This window comes from Lepidothrix coronata, unplaced genomic scaffold, assembly GCF_001604755.1.
Source record: "Lepidothrix coronata isolate B3197 unplaced genomic scaffold, Lepidothrix_coronata-1.0 Scaffold91, whole genome shotgun sequence".
Taxonomy (NCBI): Eukaryota; Metazoa; Chordata; class Aves; order Passeriformes; family Pipridae; genus Lepidothrix; species Lepidothrix coronata.
The window spans coordinates 1,558,245-1,576,374 of record NW_016690271.1 but is presented as its reverse complement, the minus strand read 5'-3'; the positions used below and the strand labels follow the sequence as shown (position 1 = coordinate 1,576,374).

At 42.4% G+C, this 18,130-nt stretch overlaps 1 protein-coding gene across 1 annotated transcript; it reads left to right on the top strand.

Annotated features, from left to right (window-relative positions):
• The first annotated feature begins 8,915 nt into the window (after positions 1–8,915).
• On the top strand, positions 8,916–17,096 carry RNFT1 (ring finger protein, transmembrane 1). The gene is made up of 9 exons (XM_017821564.1): positions 8,916–8,960; positions 10,672–11,036; positions 11,368–11,444; positions 12,027–12,127; positions 12,682–12,835; positions 14,458–14,616; positions 15,381–15,446; positions 15,868–15,969; positions 16,151–17,096. Exons 1-9 carry the CDS (start codon positions 8,956–8,958, stop codon positions 16,283–16,285), a joined length of 1,164 nt encoding a protein of 387 aa, XP_017677053.1. The 5' UTR covers positions 8,916–8,955; the 3' UTR covers positions 16,286–17,096.
• Positions 17,097–18,130: the final 1,034 nt, after the last annotated feature.

Genomic DNA, 18,130 nt, shown 5'->3' with positions numbered 1-18,130 from the left:
ACAACCGAAGGCATGAGAATGAATATAAAAATATTTACTTGGAAACTTCCATTTATTTTCCTCCAAATTGTAAAAAAAAAAAAAAAAAAAATGTATTTGGTTGGTAGAAATAATGTGCAGACACAGAAACAGAAATATGAGGTGACAGAAGGGAATGGACCAGATCCTTGTGAATCAACTCCCTTTTACCAGGCACATAAAACTAAAGTGGCCTCAGCTTGATGTGACTGATATATCTCCAAAATGAATGTTAGACACGAAATAGCAAAAAGGCTGCTGAGCCAAATTTATCTTAGGGAGATTTTTTTTTTTGCTATTATTCCCTTTCTACATTTTCAAAATATCCCTTAATGCTCTTTCCTTTCAGAAGGAAATGTAAGTCTCTCAAAATAATATTTCCAAGCTCAGCTGCAATCTCCTCCATGGTAATTCGCTCTGGCTGCTTGTTACTCTTTGTGAGGAATAGATCTGCTGCAGAGGAGAAAACAACTCTGTTCTCCTGATATACTTCATATTCAAATCATTCCAAAGTGCAGAAAGGAGAAATGACTTAGATAAGGGCATGGGAAATGTGGAATTCATCCATGGCTTCTGTGATGAGCTCACCAGTCACTGAGAGAGCTGTGAGCATTAAAATAAGGAGAAATTATACTGACCTAAATTCCAGAGTTATTATCACTATCTCCTTTAAGAGGAATAAATAATTAAAATTATTTACCTTGCACTTCAGCAGTGTCCACTGACAAATATTTTGGTTTAATCTCTACCTCTGATTTCCATTAAAATACCTTTAAATTGCTACTTGGAGAGATGAGACTTTCAAAAGAACCTCCATCTGCGTTTTCCCTAGTTAAGAATTCCAACTTCTTTCCTCTTTGTAACTGATTCAAAGACAGATGTAACACAGGCATCTCTTAATACCTCCTCCCTGAGATAATAACATTGTTTCTGTGTAGCTTTTCATAAAGTTTCCAGGTGAAAACAACAGTGTCCAGTGCAGAGGGTCTGTTTTTCTGGTTCTTGCTCCCACAGATTCATGGGATGGTTTGGGCAGGGACACCTTCCACTAGCCCAGGCTGCTCCAAGCCCTGTCCAACCATCCTTGGACACTTCCAGGGGTGGGGCAGCCCCGAGCCCCCGAGGTTCTGGAGCCCCTGCAGGTGAGGGATGAGCCCCAGGTCCCATCCCTGGCTGTGCCATCACCCCCGTGCACAGCGAGGCTGCAGCAAACTGGAACCACGGGGTAACTCTCATGATTAAGATGAGCCATCAATAATCATCTATTTTAAGTGCAGCATCCTATAAATCCTCCTAATTAGTAAACTAGATGTCTTCTTTTTAGCAAACAATCCCCAGCCTCCCTCCTTATTTATTTCCCTGGATTCAATTATGTTTGCACCTGCTGGCCCAATCACCTAAATGACACATTCTGGATGGAAGGGAGAAGCTGGGCCATAAACAATAATTTCATTAGAGTTCAATTTAAAATACTTGCCTGCACCTATTTTCTCTGCTTTGTGGAGAATGTTGATGCTGTTTCCTCCTCTGTGGCTCTGCTCTCCTGTCAGGAGACACAGCAGCACCAGTAAGAGTTCCTTGCTCTTCCTGATTTATCCTTCCCTGCCGACTCCATAGGAAGCAAAGCTGGGATTTTCCTGCAGGGGAAGGACCATTAGAATAAAGAGAGAAGAAATTATTTCCAAGCTGGACTGAAAAACTGATAAAGGTCCAAAAATTTTAGTTGGTTGCTAAAAAGAGTCTTGGTAAAATAAAGGTGAGGAAATATTTCTTTGGAACTTAAAAAACAGAGTTAACAAAACTCAGTGTAGTGACAGGAGATGGTGAAACCAATAGTCCAGATTCTTGAGCTTTCTTCCCACTGTTACAGGAGACATCAACCCACAGTTTACTTTATAACTGTGGAAAAAAATCCATTATATTTTCACATAACTAATTAAGATACATACAAGCAGAAGTTATTCTCCAGCAACTCACTTATTTCACAATCCTGCATCTTTCACTTCACCAATCCTCTCCCAGATTTATTTCCCATTGACTTTTGCAGTTGGAAAATGAATGTTAAGCCAATATTGGGCAAAATTATTAATTTACCATATTTACATTGCAATAAACAGCAATTTGGGTGACAGACAGGAGTTAATGCACCTGTGAAACAGCCACGTGGACATGTGGGGAGACAATTACACCACCTATGGAAAGGTTCAAATCAGAGATCAGACAGAAATGCATTTTCCAATTATATTTTAGCACTGTGGCACTTCTGCATGATAGAGAACAATTACTGTGTCATGATCTAAACAATGACACACAGAGTATTTCTGTTGGCCAGGATTTCCTTGCTCAGTGCCTTTTATCTGCCCTCATGTCTTCCTCTGGTAGATGGGCACCTGAGGGACCCTGGGCAGGACTCTCAGATGTCTTGCTGTAGTGTTTCAAATTTTCTTAGGTGTTAAAAGGAAAAAAAATAACATTCTGTTGCATACAGAAATACAGGACAAACTCTGCTCAGCTGCTGGGATGCATTCCAGAGATTTAAACTGAGCTGGAAGGAATCACAGTGCTCAGGACACACCCAAGCACGTGGCCCTTGCCCACAGGTCCTGCTCACACGTCTCCATTTGATGTTCTCCAGGAATCTGCTGTCCAAACTACAACGGTAAAGATTTCTAAACACAAACACACACACCCCCCCCAAGCAGTGTGGTGTGATGAACTTCTACCAAAAGCAGAAATTACAGTGGGAGACCAAATTTTCCAAATCCAAATGCCTGAAGTTACACATCCAGATCCTTATTTCCACACATCACGAAACCTGTTTTTCACCAGATGTGCTCAAGTCTCCCGGTTACTCAAACTTTCTGCATCGCTCAAAAAAAAGCCATTTATTTGGTATTTATCTTTGGATTTCTTGCCTACCTTCAGACTATTAAGTCCTACAATTTTCACCTACAATTTTCACATATTACAGCTGCCACATCAATATAAATGTGCCTGTCAAATGGAGCTTGAACAACCCCCAGCGAACTTTTGGTTTGTATTTTTGATGTGTGAGCAGCAGAGCCCTGGGTGACACAGAGGGACAGACATTTCCTACTGGGAACAGGGAAGACAACACCAGACTTCGAACCATGCAATTAACAATTAACATGTTTAATTGTTATAATGTCTTCTGAAAGTATGAGGAAGGTATAACGAGTCCAAGATGAACTCCAAGTGTTTCACTTCATTAGTAGTTCTTGCTTAAGCAATAAGTACTTTTGTAAGTATTCTTCCATTAATTCTTTCCATTAATGAAGAGAAGTAGTGCATGAGCTGGAACTCTTAAATTAAGATAATCATTATCATAAACAGCTGTTTTATTTGACAGTTTGAGGGATATGGGTGTGCTGTGATTTAGTTCAGCAGCTTCAGTTCAGCTGAAGGCTCAGACCATAAGATTAATTGAATTAAACAGCCTTACCCTTGTCTCTAATAGTATCAATCATAAAATCACCATTTAAGGACAGAATCTTTAGGGGTTTTTTGTGACATAGGTGCAAACAGCTGCTACTCCCTTGGGTTTAAGTTCACCCCTGCAAGAGCAGTGGACATGACAGCAAAGATAACACGTGTTGCTGAACAAGCAGCCCTTTTATCTCCTCTGAGCAGACACCAAGGAGCTGGAAGTGTCTCTTACCAGATCCTGCAGACAAAGCCTCGAGCAGGTTGGAAGTCAAACCCTTCACACTGTCATGTACCAACTTCTAATACACCTAAACCCCTGAAAAATAAGCACAGAGCCAACTATGATCCAGGTATGAAACGCAGGGGGAGAGGGGAATTCTTCCATGGAAACGAAGTGCCATGTTTGGAAACTAAAAGGACCTAAAATTCATCTATGGATTTCCTCCTAAACCATCCCAGTGTGGCTGCTGCATTTACTCTGACTTCACTGAAAAAAAAATGGCTAAATTTGTGCTTGCTTCCCAAAAGAAAATTAATTTTCCAATTAGGAGGAGGAGCACTCTAATTTCCTTCCAGAAACCTCTGCCTTCTGAATTAGTATCTGCATCCTAATTTTTCCAGTCTCATTTTTATACCCTCTTCACCAAGCTGTTGCAGTCTGCACCTGATTTTGGAGTAATTAGGGGGCACAGGATATCCATAATGTCAGTACCAGGATATCAAAAATCAGCAACTTTTGCATCACTCAGGTACTGATTTTTCAGTGTTGCTGTTGCAGACAACACTGAGAGCCTCAGGAATGTCTGGAAAAACAGGCTTGGTGCTGCTGAGGTCAAAGGAAAAATCTATCCCTGATTTTAACCCTGATAAAATTATTGACACCCATTTCTGTGTGATACACATCCTACAAATTCTGTAGGGAACGACCATAATTCCATAAATTATAAACATATCAGGATCTCCTCTCCAACTCATTAAGTTTTATTAATGACCTATATGTGGGCATAACTGACACAAACAATTATTTTTAAAGCTGGTAATATATTTAGTCATTTAACCCTTAAACAACAACAAAAAAATCCTTTCCATACTTGTAAAGTCTTATAGGCCTAATCTGGATAATCTTATTACATGTCAAACATGGTCTCACCCATGGATAACACTTCCTAATACACTAACACATCTTTGTTAATACAAAATCTCTTTTTGTTAGAAAAGAAGTAAAAAAGCCCCCCAGAGAATTTTAAATATTGTCACCAAACTAAAACCAGCAAGTAAATATTAACTCTGTGAAGTGCAAGACAAGTTTTATTGACCACTGAGGTAAATATTGCCTGAAATTAAGCAAATATTTATTTGCTGACGGGAATGGGATGGATCCCCTTCAACACGACAAACAAAATTTTGCCTCCTACATTTCTGGGTTTGTATCTATCCTGAAAGGTCTGGAAGGAAACACCTGGAAATCTGTCTACAATGGCAGTGCTTTTTAAAAATCAAAATTGTCTTTTCTTAGCAATTAAACTGGATGTGCGTCCAGAGGGCTGGAATATTTTGGCCTCGTACAAGACAGAGGTTTAACAAATTGATTTCAGACAGAACATGTTAACTCACTTCACTAAGATCTGCCCAGGTAACAACACCCAAGACTCCTGTTTAACTCAGCTCTAAAAAGGTCAACAGTAAGTCAGTGAAATTCCGTTTTATGGGTTATGTTAGAATGCTAATTTGGAGTTTAACCTAAAATATATTACTAAATATCACACACACAGTGGGATTCTCGGGGCTGTTCTGTGCAGGGCCAGGAGCTGGACTTTGGTGATCCTGGTGGGTTCCTTCCAACTCAGGATATTCTACAACTCTATGATTTACCAAGGCAAATAAAAAATAATTAAGGCTACAACTCTTAGCAGGTACTACAGATGGAATATAAATTAACAAGCTTATCTACTCCTTCCTGGTAAATCCACTCATGTTTACACACAGGAGAATTCCTTGTTCAATTGAAGGATTCACACTATCTGATTAAAACGGCAGATTGGGAAAAGCCTAATTTTGAGGAACTTCAAAGATTCTACTGAAAATCCTGGCACCTTTAAGGGCACCCATTAGAGGATCCCAACGTCACGATCATTCCATCTTCTGACCTAAATACCTCCGCGATGGTGTTTAGGAGCAATTAACACACACCTCCGAAAATTCTGTAACAGCTGAATATTTTTCGAGTCGCTGCATTTAACAGACCCTTCAACGCCACTGCAAGAAAAGACCAGATCAGAAAACGGCTTCTCCACTTCGATCTAATGACCACGGGAACGGCTCTTTGCTGCAGATAAAGACAGGAGCTGAGCACCCTCCTGCGCAGGGAGCAAAAACTGCAGCTGCCCTTTGTGGCTCCGCTGGCTCGTTCTCATTCAAGGCTTTATCTGTGTAAAAATAAACAAGACTCCGGGATCTAATTCACCAGTTTTGTAACGATTCTATGACACCATTGCGGTGGAATGACTCTCAGTTTAGAATGACTTAACAGGAACGAGCACACTGAGAGCTTGTAAGATTTCTGGAAACCTCAGGGAACAGGGTGATGTCATTGCAATGTAAAAATATCTGGTTCAAATTCCTCGCGAGTCTCCTTGACAAAGCTCCCGGGATCAGAGTTCAGCGGTGAAATTCAGCTCCTCTGCCATCACCCCCGGGGTGAGTTTTCAGAATAAATAACAAGATTTATAAGGTCTCTCTCCTGCAGTCCCTCAGATTTGGGAGCACAGGAGCTGTTTTCTCGTGCTCGAAATACAAACTGAAGGAAGGGTTGGGTAGTTGCAGGAGTTAGTTTGAAAAAAGACTGAGCATTCAAAGCTCAGGAAATATTCAAATTTTAAAGGTTATTTGAGCCTCTTGGCAAGACTTTCAAATCCATCAAACAATTTAAACTCTTGTAGTTTTGCAAAAGTCTTCCACACTCAAGCAACATTTTGGGTAAAATGAAGACAACCAATAAAGCCTTTGAATATTCAGGACATTCTGCTATTCTACAGACTCTTACAAAAAAACCCAATTTTTTTGTCATATCATTAACTAAAATTGCTCTCCGTGTATCTGAGATCAGCTCCTTTAAATCTCACCACAGATGTATCCTGTACATCTCATTTTAAAGCACCAGTTTCCTTCCACACCTCCTGCTGAAAAAAAAGGTGATACAAAAGATGCAGATTGTAATCCCTCGACCTGCCCTGCAGGAAGATTTCTGCAAGAGCTCCTCCAGGAATGGGTATTAGGATACAAAATATTTTCTTCTAATATGGAACAAGCTCTCAGCAACTTTTAGTACAGAGGAATTACTGCAGAGGGAAGTACCGAGCTGCCAGGGCAGAATTCCACAAGGATGAGTGTTTATTCCAATGTCCTCATGCACTGAACAACCCCAGGGAAAGCAGGCACACACTGAGCAAACCTGCTGATTGCACCGATTAAGGAGGTACCACCTATATCTGGGAGGGTGAGAAAATCTGGGATACTTATGTCTGAGTGTATCTATGCCTGAAAACGTGCCTGGACACTGATCCAGCCAACTCTGTGAAATTCATTGGTGGGAGTGGAATCCAAATACAGATTGGTAAATTTATTACCAGGTATCCCACGAGCTAACGTGTGCGATACCCATGGGAAAAGACTTCCAATTTTATGTGAATAATCTCTGAAATCTTTCTTGTGTCAGGAGTTACTAAATCCAGAGGTCATTAATAGCACCAGGAAAACACACCTGTTAAATAACAACATCTCTGAAGAGTTACATACCTTCCAATGAGCTGTGAACTGGAGATAAATCAGCAAGTGACCTGCATGAGCAAACATTATTGATTAATAAGCTGCCACGAATTAATTTCATATTTCCAGTCCACGTAACAATGAAAAGCAGTTTGAGGACAACACTGATTTAGAGCTACATTTGTACTTTAATGCATTTTATAATTACAAAAAAGAAACAGCTGAAGAAATCTTTTATATTTATACCCTTCCAAGCGGTGTACAGAAGGCATGCATAATTTCCAACCGTAAAATACTATTTAAAAATAAAAAAGATTTATAATTGCTTTTCCTGATTTGAGAATCAAATTGAGATTTTTTTCACGTTGTCCTTCACAATCCAAACACGCTGTGAGTGACTGACTGAGCAAAGAGTGGGAGAACGAACAATATGGCACAGCAGAAGCCAAACACAACAGGTCTGTGTTATCCTTGGAAGGATGGGGACATGGCCATGTAATTCTTCGAGTGCTTCCAGCCAAGCATCTGAAATCTGCATTGCTGCTGCTACTGAGCATTTTGATAATTAGGCAGAAGACTTACACACATTAGAAGGTCTTCTGAGTTCAGGGGGCCCACATTTGTTTAATTGTTTGTTTAATATTAAGTGTATCTGTAATAACCAGCCCAGGTTTCTTCCAGCCCATCAGCCACAGCCCGAGTGGAACGCAGAGGATACAAGGCCTGAAACATCCAGATGAGAAATTCTAGGCACAGCTTCCAAAAACATCACAAAAGTAGACCAAATTGCTGCAGATGCCTCCTTGAAACCTACCTCCAGGAGAAACAGAGGTGTATCCAGTGTTTTCAGCTACTTCCTTGAAAATAAAAGAGAAGGTTCATTTTCAGATGGTGTCACTGAACATAAGGCCACTTAACTCTTATAAAACACTTAGTTTCTCACCTCATGAGTTCTATGTTTTAAGTGCCCGTCCTTTCCCCCTCCCGGGGTTACTGACCCCACAGCATTTCTGTATTTAAACTTTTGAATTAAAGCAGCATTTCTGTTCTAACACGACACAGCACCGATATCCAAAGCTGCTCAGATATTAGCCCCGCTTCCCGTGTGAGCTGCATACCTAAACACTCCTAAGAAAAACACCCGAGCCAAGGAAAACAGATGCCATTTCTGGACGCAAAACTAATTTATTCAAGAGCATATTTCGAACGAAAAATAACCCCCTGTATCCATTTCATTTCGAGCCTCTCCCGAGAGCTCCCGCAGCATTAACTAGGGCACCGCTCCCCTCAGGTGTCCTGGGAGGCAAAGCCAATTTCCAGACAGCAGGACTTCCCTAATCGCCACCGACAAGCCACCGCAGCACACATATATTTATATAGATACACACATCCCTTAATTTCCTTCCTTATTACAGCCTTCGCAGGTTAATTTTAATTGAGGCTTTCGATAAAATTCGGTAGGAACCTCCTGCCCCACACATTTTGGCGGGGCTGCGCCTGAGGGGAGTCCCCCCCGCCCCCGCCCCTCATGGGCCATGGCGGGGCGAAGGCCCCGACGTTGCCAGAGCAACGCCCAGCTCGGAGCCTTCCTCCTCCTCCTCCTCTTCTTCTTCCTTCTCTTCCTCTCCTTCCTCCTCCTCCTCCCCTCACGGCTCCTCCTCTTCCTCCCACCCCCTGGGCCCCGGCGATGGCGGCGGGCGGCGGGCGGGAGGCGACGGGCGCCTCATGAGGTACCGGGAGGGAAGGCGGGAAAGGGGCGGCCCCGCGCCCCCCTCACAGCCCGGGGCGGGGGAGGAGGACGCGGCTTCGGGCTCTTCCCCTCCCGGGGCGGGGGTCCCGGGGTCCAGACCCTCCCCCGAGGCGCTGCCGGGGGTCCCGGCTCGGCGGTGCCGCCGCGGTTCGAGCCCTCCCGAGGGGCGGGCGGGGGATCCCCGAGGGCGGCGGGAGCAGCGGCCCCGGGAGGCTTTGAAGGGCCTTTATCAGGCGCTTTATTTTGGCAAATCTGGGGCGGGAGAGCGACGTCTGGGGGTGCGCGGGGTTGTTCTCTGCAAATCCCATTTAATAACTCCAGTGATTTGGAAGTTTGCTCGGCAATGGGATCGCTCGCTGTTTAAAACACCCAACTGTCAGGTTTTGCCCCAAAACCACCATCTGGAGAGTGCTAAACAGTCTTTTTTTTTTTTTTTAATTCCCTTTCCTGTTAAAACCAACATTGGTGTCCCGATCCTGCGGGACTCAGTTCACACAAGTCAGTACCATCTCCAGTTCATCGGCTTTATTCCTGTGCAGAAAAATTCAGGACATGAATTTTGGCTGGTTTGAAGCATGATGTCATCTTTGGCCAACAAAAAATAGTAGTAGTACAGCAGCACTTGTAAATGTTACTAAGTTCCCATATTCGTATATTAAATGATTGCGGTTTACCTTTTAATATAATTTTATTTTTAAAGGCTAAAGAACTTGGGTTTTGTACAAATGCATCGAGAACTTTTTGCTGTGCAAAACCAAGTTTGATGTAACCTTTCTGTATCCCCGGTGAAATTAGCTGTGGAAAAAATAATTTCAAAGAGGAATCTATAAGAGTTTGAACGGCAGAAGAAGGATTATAACAAAATTCCCAATGTTTCAATAATACTACTCCATAGTGACAAGTACTGTGCCAAATTCAGCTTCAAGGCATTCTCCAAAATCGTTACTCTGATGTCACACCAGTCCAGAGAAGCTGATTTAACACTATTTGATCAGAGTAAAGGCTGATATAAAGTGAGAAACTGCCCAGGAAGACAATCAAAAGATGCCAATGCAAAGATAAATGGGAGCTTGTTTGGCTGCTCTCGCTGTTGGATTATTTGTTGGCTGCATTTCATTTTTCACTTAGACCCAGTCTCTTTTAAATGCTTTTTACAATATGGCCTAACCTGGTTCTGCTCCCTTCCCCAGACAGGATAATCACATTAATCTGATAATGGCCCTCAGTTTGGAGCATGGCTTCTCACCAGACAGTGTCTGAACCAGTGCTCACTGCTTAATGGGTGCATGTAAATGTGCTCCTTCCTTCCCTCCCATCCCTGTTTGCTCCTTCCCTGCCCTCCTGCTGTTGCTATTTTTGTGCAATTATGCAGCACTTCCAAGATCTCTCCTGTACAAGCCAGTGCTGGTCTGTCCAGCAGCTTTTGCTGCCCTGGTTTGCACTGAAGCAACTTCAGCTGTTCCTAAGGAATGCCAGGGAAACCTGCACGGGGGTGGAAGGAAACAATTTCAGTGGCACACAGAAAGCTGTCCTGTGGAGGTGGGAACCCAGCCTTGGGAATGAACACACACAGGATCTTGGGGAATCTTGTCTTTACTCCATGCAGACAATCATTCAGTACAATATACTGGATACTTTTTTTTCCCTATTTATCTCTTTCTTCAACTGTGACTTTTTATATCCCACTCTAGGAGGCACAAATCAGCAAGAACCTGGACCAGGAAAACTCCCACCATGCAGCCAAACTGCGGCCACCTCCACAGCATCGCGGGGAGCGGCGATCCCTGTCCGGCGGGAGACAGCTCCTGCCATCCCAGCCCCGGGGCCGTGCACATCCAGCTGGGAGAGGCCAGGGAGAGCACGAGCTCCAGGCAGGGCTCCCAGAGCCGCTCCCACGGCCATGGGGAAGCAGCAGGGCCGGAGGATCCCGGCCCGGACTCGGAGGATCCTGGCGGCGGCTCCCTGGCGGAGCTGCGCTACCTCCTGCAGTGGCTGCACAAGAGCCTGCCCTACCTCCTGATCCTCTGTGTCAAACTCCTCATGCAGCACCTCAGTGGTAGAGTATGACAAAACCAGGGCTGAGAGAGGAAACCCTCCCCCCCCAAAGAGACAGACTAATAACCTGAAGGCTGAAGGATAATTCAATTTATTTTTAGCTTTATTTTTATTTGCTTTATTCAGCAGAAAGAGAGATTTGCTAAACTGCATTTCAGTGGCTGCTGTTTCCTTTGCTGGCATATGTACTATGTGCTTAATTATCCTGCTTGGAGAGTCTGAGCTATTAATTGTAATTACAAAGACATATGAGAAGTGGCTGCTTTTTAACCCAGTTCAGTGATTTTTTTTTCCCCTTTTCATGTGTATAACTGATCCTGTTTTCCTAATAGGCATTTCTCTTGGAATTGGGCTGCTAACAACTTATGCCTATGCAAACAAAAGCATAGTAAATCAGGTTTTTCTAAGAGTAAGTATCACCCTATGACACAAAATTCTCTAAGTTAACCAAGACTTTTATTCATCAAATTTTGAAAGAAATGTGAATGGAAATACTGCTTATTTACCTAATAACGTTAGGTTTCAAGATGGAAGTAGTCTTAATGATTCTGTACAGTGTAGAACTTCTCAGATAATAAGGGTTAAAAGGGGGTTTTTTTTTTTCCCCTCCTCTGACTTTGACTGGAAATCACTTCGACTGATAAAAGCTTTTTGTAACTTATGGAAGAACTTAACTATACTTGTGGATTAAACAGCAGTTGACAGCCTAAATTTTCATCTCTCTGTTCACTCCCAAAGGGAAACCTGTTGTTTCCTCAGAGTGGGGTGGGTTTGGTTGTGTTTTTAGAAAAAACCCTGACACACAGAGAAATCGGTATTTTGAAAACATTAAAATTACTGCTTTACCTTTCCACTGAGTTCTCCTGTTTCACGTGGCCTAAAACCACTAAGAGAAAATCCTCTGGTAGTGACTGTTCAGGTGCTCTGGGGGTTGCTTCAGACGCTGCTCCTGAGGTAAGGACTGCAACGTGTCCTCCCAACTCTCCCACAGGAACGGTGCTCCAAGCTGCAGTGCACCTGGTTACTGCTGTACCTGAGTGGATCAGCCCTGCTCCTGTACTACACCTTTCATTCTCAGTCCCTGTACTACAGGTAAGCACAGAAACACCTCTACTCACCCCATAAATCACTCAAAACCAACTGGGAACATTTATTGTTTTTCTTTAATTGTGGCCTTGGTTTCTCTTTCACTTTAATCTCCCTTCCTCCCCTTCTGCCCAACTCAGCAGGTGCTGTGCTTAAAAACAGTCTGCTGGAATTTCCTACACCCAACAGTGGACTTAATGGCACTACTGTGCCATGGGAATGTCCTGGGTTTGATTCCCAGCTTTGGCCCTCCTGGGGCTCTGTGCCGTTTATGACTCCAAGGGATTTTTCCCTTTTTTCCCTCTGTAGCTGAAGCCTGGGCTGGGAATCAAAGGCTGAGTGCCAAAATGAGAAAGCAAACCCAGGGATGAGGGTTGTGATGGAGACACAGCAAAGCCTCCAAAACTGTCAGAGATCCTAAGGATCAATTCCCAATTCCTTGGCAAACATTTTTCCTTTGTGTAAACCAGGTTTCCCTCTTTAAACCTGCTGTGATAATCTCTGGTTACAGTTGCCTCTAAATAGGATGCTCCAGTAACTTCTGCTACTTCTTTTTGTAGCTTAATCTTCTTAAACCCTACGGTGGATTTTATGAACTTCTGGGAGGTACTTTGGATTGTGGGAGTCACGGATTTTATTCTGAAATTCCTCTTCATGGGCTTCAAGTGCTTTATTCTCTTGGTGCCTTCTTTTATCATGTCCTTTAAATCCAAGGTAAGGAAACAAGCTCTATTTTTGCTTCCTTGTGAAGATTCTTTTCTGGTAAAATGAGCTAATTATTAAATTCTACCTAGAGAAAAGTCTTTAATTAAAGATCTGTATATAATCCACCGCTACACCCTGGGCAAGAAAACCCTGTGGACTTCCTGTTCTTCCCTGCTTGGAGCTAAGGAAGGTTTTCAGTGTGCTGGGAAACAATTCCTCGTGTTATGCCACTGGATAAATGGGTTTATTTCTGTCTCTGAGGTGGGGGTTGAGGAAAGTTTTCCTTTCCTGCACTCCAAGAACGTGCACAGTTGGCCTGGAGCAGCTGGGGCACAGCAAATTTGGTACATGCCTGACAATGTCTGGCAGGGTTTTAAGGGCTGCACATGCAAACAGCTGCTTTTTTTCTCTCTTCCAAAGCAATTCTGAGTTTTCTTTTTGCTGATAAACCTCAGCAATATTCGTGTCAGATCAGTGAACTTGATTCATAGCTTAATTTCTCAAATCAGTGAGGTTTAATAATTTTCTCAGGAGCTTGCCCTGATTGGTGGTGTATTTATTTTTATCTGCTTCCCGAGGTGAGGCAGCAAAACCAATTACATTTTATCTTAAAATTGCAATTACTAGTGCTGGTTCCAAAAAATAAATTAACAAGTACAGTTGCATGTGGTAGCTTTTGAACAGGATTGTTCTGGGAGGTTTTATCTCTTAAAATGTGCCAGAACAAGTTCTTCTCAGGTACAACTGGCTTCTCTAAATACTCATTTATGATCAAGATCTTTGGGTTTCTCTGCAGCTGGTGATGTAACATCTAAAAAACAGTTATTGAAAATTCCATTACACCAACTGTGACCTAAATTGTGCCTAAATTAAAGAAGGAATCTGATCAATAGTGGCAAATTGTGGCACTATCCAGTGTCCTTTGCAGAAGGGGTGCTTCTTCTCTGTTATAGAGTTTTAAAGAGAAACTGAAGGAAATAAAGTAAGAGCTAAGCTAAATATCTATGATTCTCCATGCACACACACAGTGCTCTGTGCAGGACACTTGTGTTTTGTTCCTCAGGAATTTTTAGGGTGTTACTGAACTCTGGTTACCTGTTACCCTCCCCTTCTTTCCTGGCCCCCAGTTTTCTTGTCATCCCATCCTTAAATGAGTTCATTATCACAAGATAAGGCTTCTTACCCAGGCATGAAATAATGTTTATAGGAAAACAGTTTGTAAATAATGTTTGTTAATAAAAGGATGGGCCTTACTCTCATTTTTTAACCCTGAGGGCAGGGCACAGCTCTGGCTTATGACAAGCTGATCTGTGTGACCAAATTCATCTTATTTTCCTTTTTCATATAACTTTTATTTCCTTTTTTTATGCTCATGACAGCATTAAGTAGGTAGACAACTGCCAAATCCATCATATTTCAGCCTATTAATTTGATTTTCTGCAGCCCAGCCATCAGTTCTGTTCCTGTTTCTTGCACAGTTGAGACCCATCATCTGTTATTTCATATTTAGTTATTTCAAGACATTACAAGAGGGAGCTACTGAAAAAGAATAACAGTGCATCTTGTTCTCTGTATTTTCCCAAACCTTTGTGTTTGAAAACTTGAGCTCTTCCTTTGCATGTCTTGCTCAGGGCTACTGGTACCTGCTGTTGGAAGAACTCTGCCAGTATTACCGAATGTTTGTCCCCATCCCAGTGTGGTTCCGTTTTCTCATTGCCCATGGGGAGCTGGACAGTGGCCTGGGATGGACCCTTGGGATCCTGCTGGGCCTTCTCTACCTCATCCTAAAGGTGGGTCAGCTTTATATTCCTCTAAGCCATTCAGGGACACACAAACCAACACATTGCTGGAAGTTCCCCTCTGCACTGATGGCAAGTCAGTGCTTCACTTCAACTGAGGCAGCCTCCCAAAAAACTGATAAAAAACCTGGCTCAGGACCCTAAATCATCATTTCCTGCCCCTGTTCTGGGAAGGGGTTGGGACTGCAGAGCAAAGAACACTTATTAAAGATCCCCTCACGTCAGACACCGATCAGACTGTTGTAGGATACTGAGGAAAAGAGCCTGCAGAAGTACAGTGACTAAAAGAACTGGAAAATCCAGGAAACTGGATTTTTTCTCTGCTAGAGGATCCTGTGTGATGCCAAACAAGCTACACGTGCTCATGCTGGCTCTCTGTTCACCAGAGAGCTCCTCTGGCCCAAATGGAACCAGAGTCAGGACAAGTTTGGCTTTGATCATGACCAAAACTTCCTAATGCCCTGGTACCTTCACCACAACCCCAACACTCTGGCAAATACGAGAATTTGCACTCAAATGTTACAGTTCAGAACCTCAACCCCATTTTTCTTCTAAAGAACAAACACCTGAAAGAATAAACCTTAGTCTGGTTACACATAAAACAACTCAAAGAGGGTCAGTCTGAACTAAGGCTTTGCTCATGTAACTGCCAACATCCAACCAGCAGTGAGGCCACTGCCAAAAGCTTGGAAGCTTTTTAGTTCACAGAGGGGAAAAAATACTAAACATAACTCGAGTTTTCTTTCCCATTTCAGCTTTTGAGCTTTTTTGGACAACTGAGAAACTTCAGGCAGGTTTTACGGATATTTTTTACACGCCCAGTGAGTATTGAGTTCAAAAATTCAAAACCATAAACCCAATTTACGTGCAAATACTTCTAAAATACCTCATTCCCATATTGCTTTGTACTGTTCTAGCAATAAACAACTGCATTTTTACATGAAAACCTGTATTCCCCTGTCCCATTTCAGTCTGAATTCCTTAACTACGTGATTTTATTGTCATTTGAACAACAGCAACCCCCCCCAAAATCTCTTCTGCACAACCCTTCAAATAAAAGGATGTGAAGTAACACACCCTTTTTGGCCTGCTCGACCTCAAAAATGAGCAATATTTCCTTGGGTTAGGGATTTAATACTCTTCCTGACATAGCAGCCCAAATTCCTTTCTGTCCTGGTGTTTGGTCTTGGCTTTTTCATCCCCCTAGAAACCAACATTTGCTGAAGTCCCTTTGTTTTGCAGCACTATGGGGTGCCAGCCAGCAAGAGACAGTGCTCAGAATCAGATGATATCTGTCCCATCTGCCAAGCTGAATTTCAGAAGCCTATTCTGCTCATCTGTCAGGTAACACACATAATCCCAATTATTATTTTTGTTGCAAATTAAAGACTATTTTAAACAACATAAAATTAGATGGGTGACTACATGTTTAATGATTATTTGTAGAAATCAGGCTGAGCAATTAATATAGAATGTTACACGTGGAAGAGCTCAGGAGCTCTAAGTTCTCCTGCTTTTCTTGCAGCACACATTTTGTGAAGAATGCATCAGTTTGTGGTTTAATAGAGAAAAAACGTGTCCCCTCTGCAGAACTGTCATTTCAGACCACGTTAACAAGTGGAAGGATGGAGCCACATCAATGCACCTCCAGATTTTCTAAAGCTTCTCAAACAACTTGGTTTGTTCCCTCTGAGTTTTCTCAGTTTCCTGCCGATTCACTTGTAGGAGCTTTCCCAGTTCTACAGCCCAGGCTCCTACCAAACGTTCCAGTTTTTAAAACAGAGCAGAAAATGGGAACTTGGCCTTTTTTACGCAGAGAAAACTTAAGTTTTCAGAATGAATGCAGACAAAGCCAGCATTGCTTCTCTTGTGACTGTCATAGGAACCAGAGAAATCCTGAAATATGCTGCATTAAGACTTAATTCAACATTCTGAGTTCCAGACTGTGCTAAACTCTATTTATCCTCCTAACATGACTCAACCCCAAAGGTCCACCTACCACTTTTATTTGAGCAAGCTTTATCCTCTGGACTACAGTGAGAATTAGAGCTCCTTGTCACACTTGGCATTAAAGATCCTTCAGTGCTTGCCCACTCAATTAAATTGCTTTTTTACTCATGCACCTGTACCAGCAACTGTTTCTCACTGTACCTGGATAAGCACAAGAATGTTTCCCTTTAGGTTCTTGTAGGCTCCTAATGGATCTTTGGCTTAACCTTTTGCCTTTAAACCAACCTCTGATGGTAGTTTTTTACTGAGCATTTTATAAAGCTGGTATTTTTAAAACAGATCTTTAATATTATATTTTTTGTCGTGACAGGAACCAGATTTTCTTACAGGGGAGAATCTATTTTATACTGCATTTGCAAATTTGTAGTATGCATAAAAATCAGAGAGAATAAAAGCATTTAAATCTACTTGTTTGGTGCATGTTGAATAAAGAAAGATTTGTTACTGTTTGAGTATTTAAAGCTCAGTGCCAGGTCTAGTTTTGTTGTTAAATTAATGTCTCTGAAAAACAAAAACCCTTCAAATGCTACAATTTATTCATGATTAGGTTTTATGTTAATTATAGCACTAATTAGATATAATCTCACTTTGTTTTCCTGCTTGTCTTTTCTCACTTTGCTGCTCAGATAAGGCTCAAAAAAGCCACTCAAATTATTCTGCTACAGGAAAGTTACATTTAGTTGCCATTAACCTGAGTTTGCCTTAACTGAATACCTTTAGAAACTTCTAAATTGAGTACAAACAGAATTAAAAAGTCAAACACTTACTTGGTGAACGATGGAGAACCCCAAGGGCAGGGCAGGGAGTGAATCCTCCAGAGCTGCAGCTGCCACAGGGACCTTGATGGGGCTGCCAGGGCTGATGGGAGAGAGCCCTTAAAGGCACAGCTCCCAGGGGAATGTGGGCAGAATTCAGGATTCTGAGTAAAAAAACCTTTGCTGGTGTGAGTAAAATGGGTGGCTAAACCCAACACAGAGTTTGTAAGGGCAGATGTGACAACCAACCCCTTCCAAAATACCAGGCAAAATAAACATTGCCACTTAGCCTGGAGCAGCTTTCCCTGAAATGCTAATTCCAACAGCTTTCCATTCAAAAATCCTCTCAGAGGAAACAGAAACTGAAAGGCCCCAGACTTGGACACGTTGTTAGAGCAAGGAAATGCACTTCTTAATTCCTCAGTATTGATTACATTAATTGCCCAGCAGTGATGGGCAGCCCCAGACTTCAATTCCATCGCTCTGTCAGGACCAACAGCTCAGACTGGCAGGCTGAGAAGGTCCTGACAGCCCTTCAGTGCACTGCTTCACACAGAAACGTTCCAGCTTTGCAGAGAGAGCTGAAAGAAATCACCCTGAACTAAATATTTTGCTGTAGGACAAAGTACAAACTGCTCACCTCACCAGGTGGTTCAATACCCACTGAGGAATTAAGGCATCAAGGACTGCAGGCAAGGCCAGAACTACTACTTAAAAATATGAAACCAATTAAAGTATTG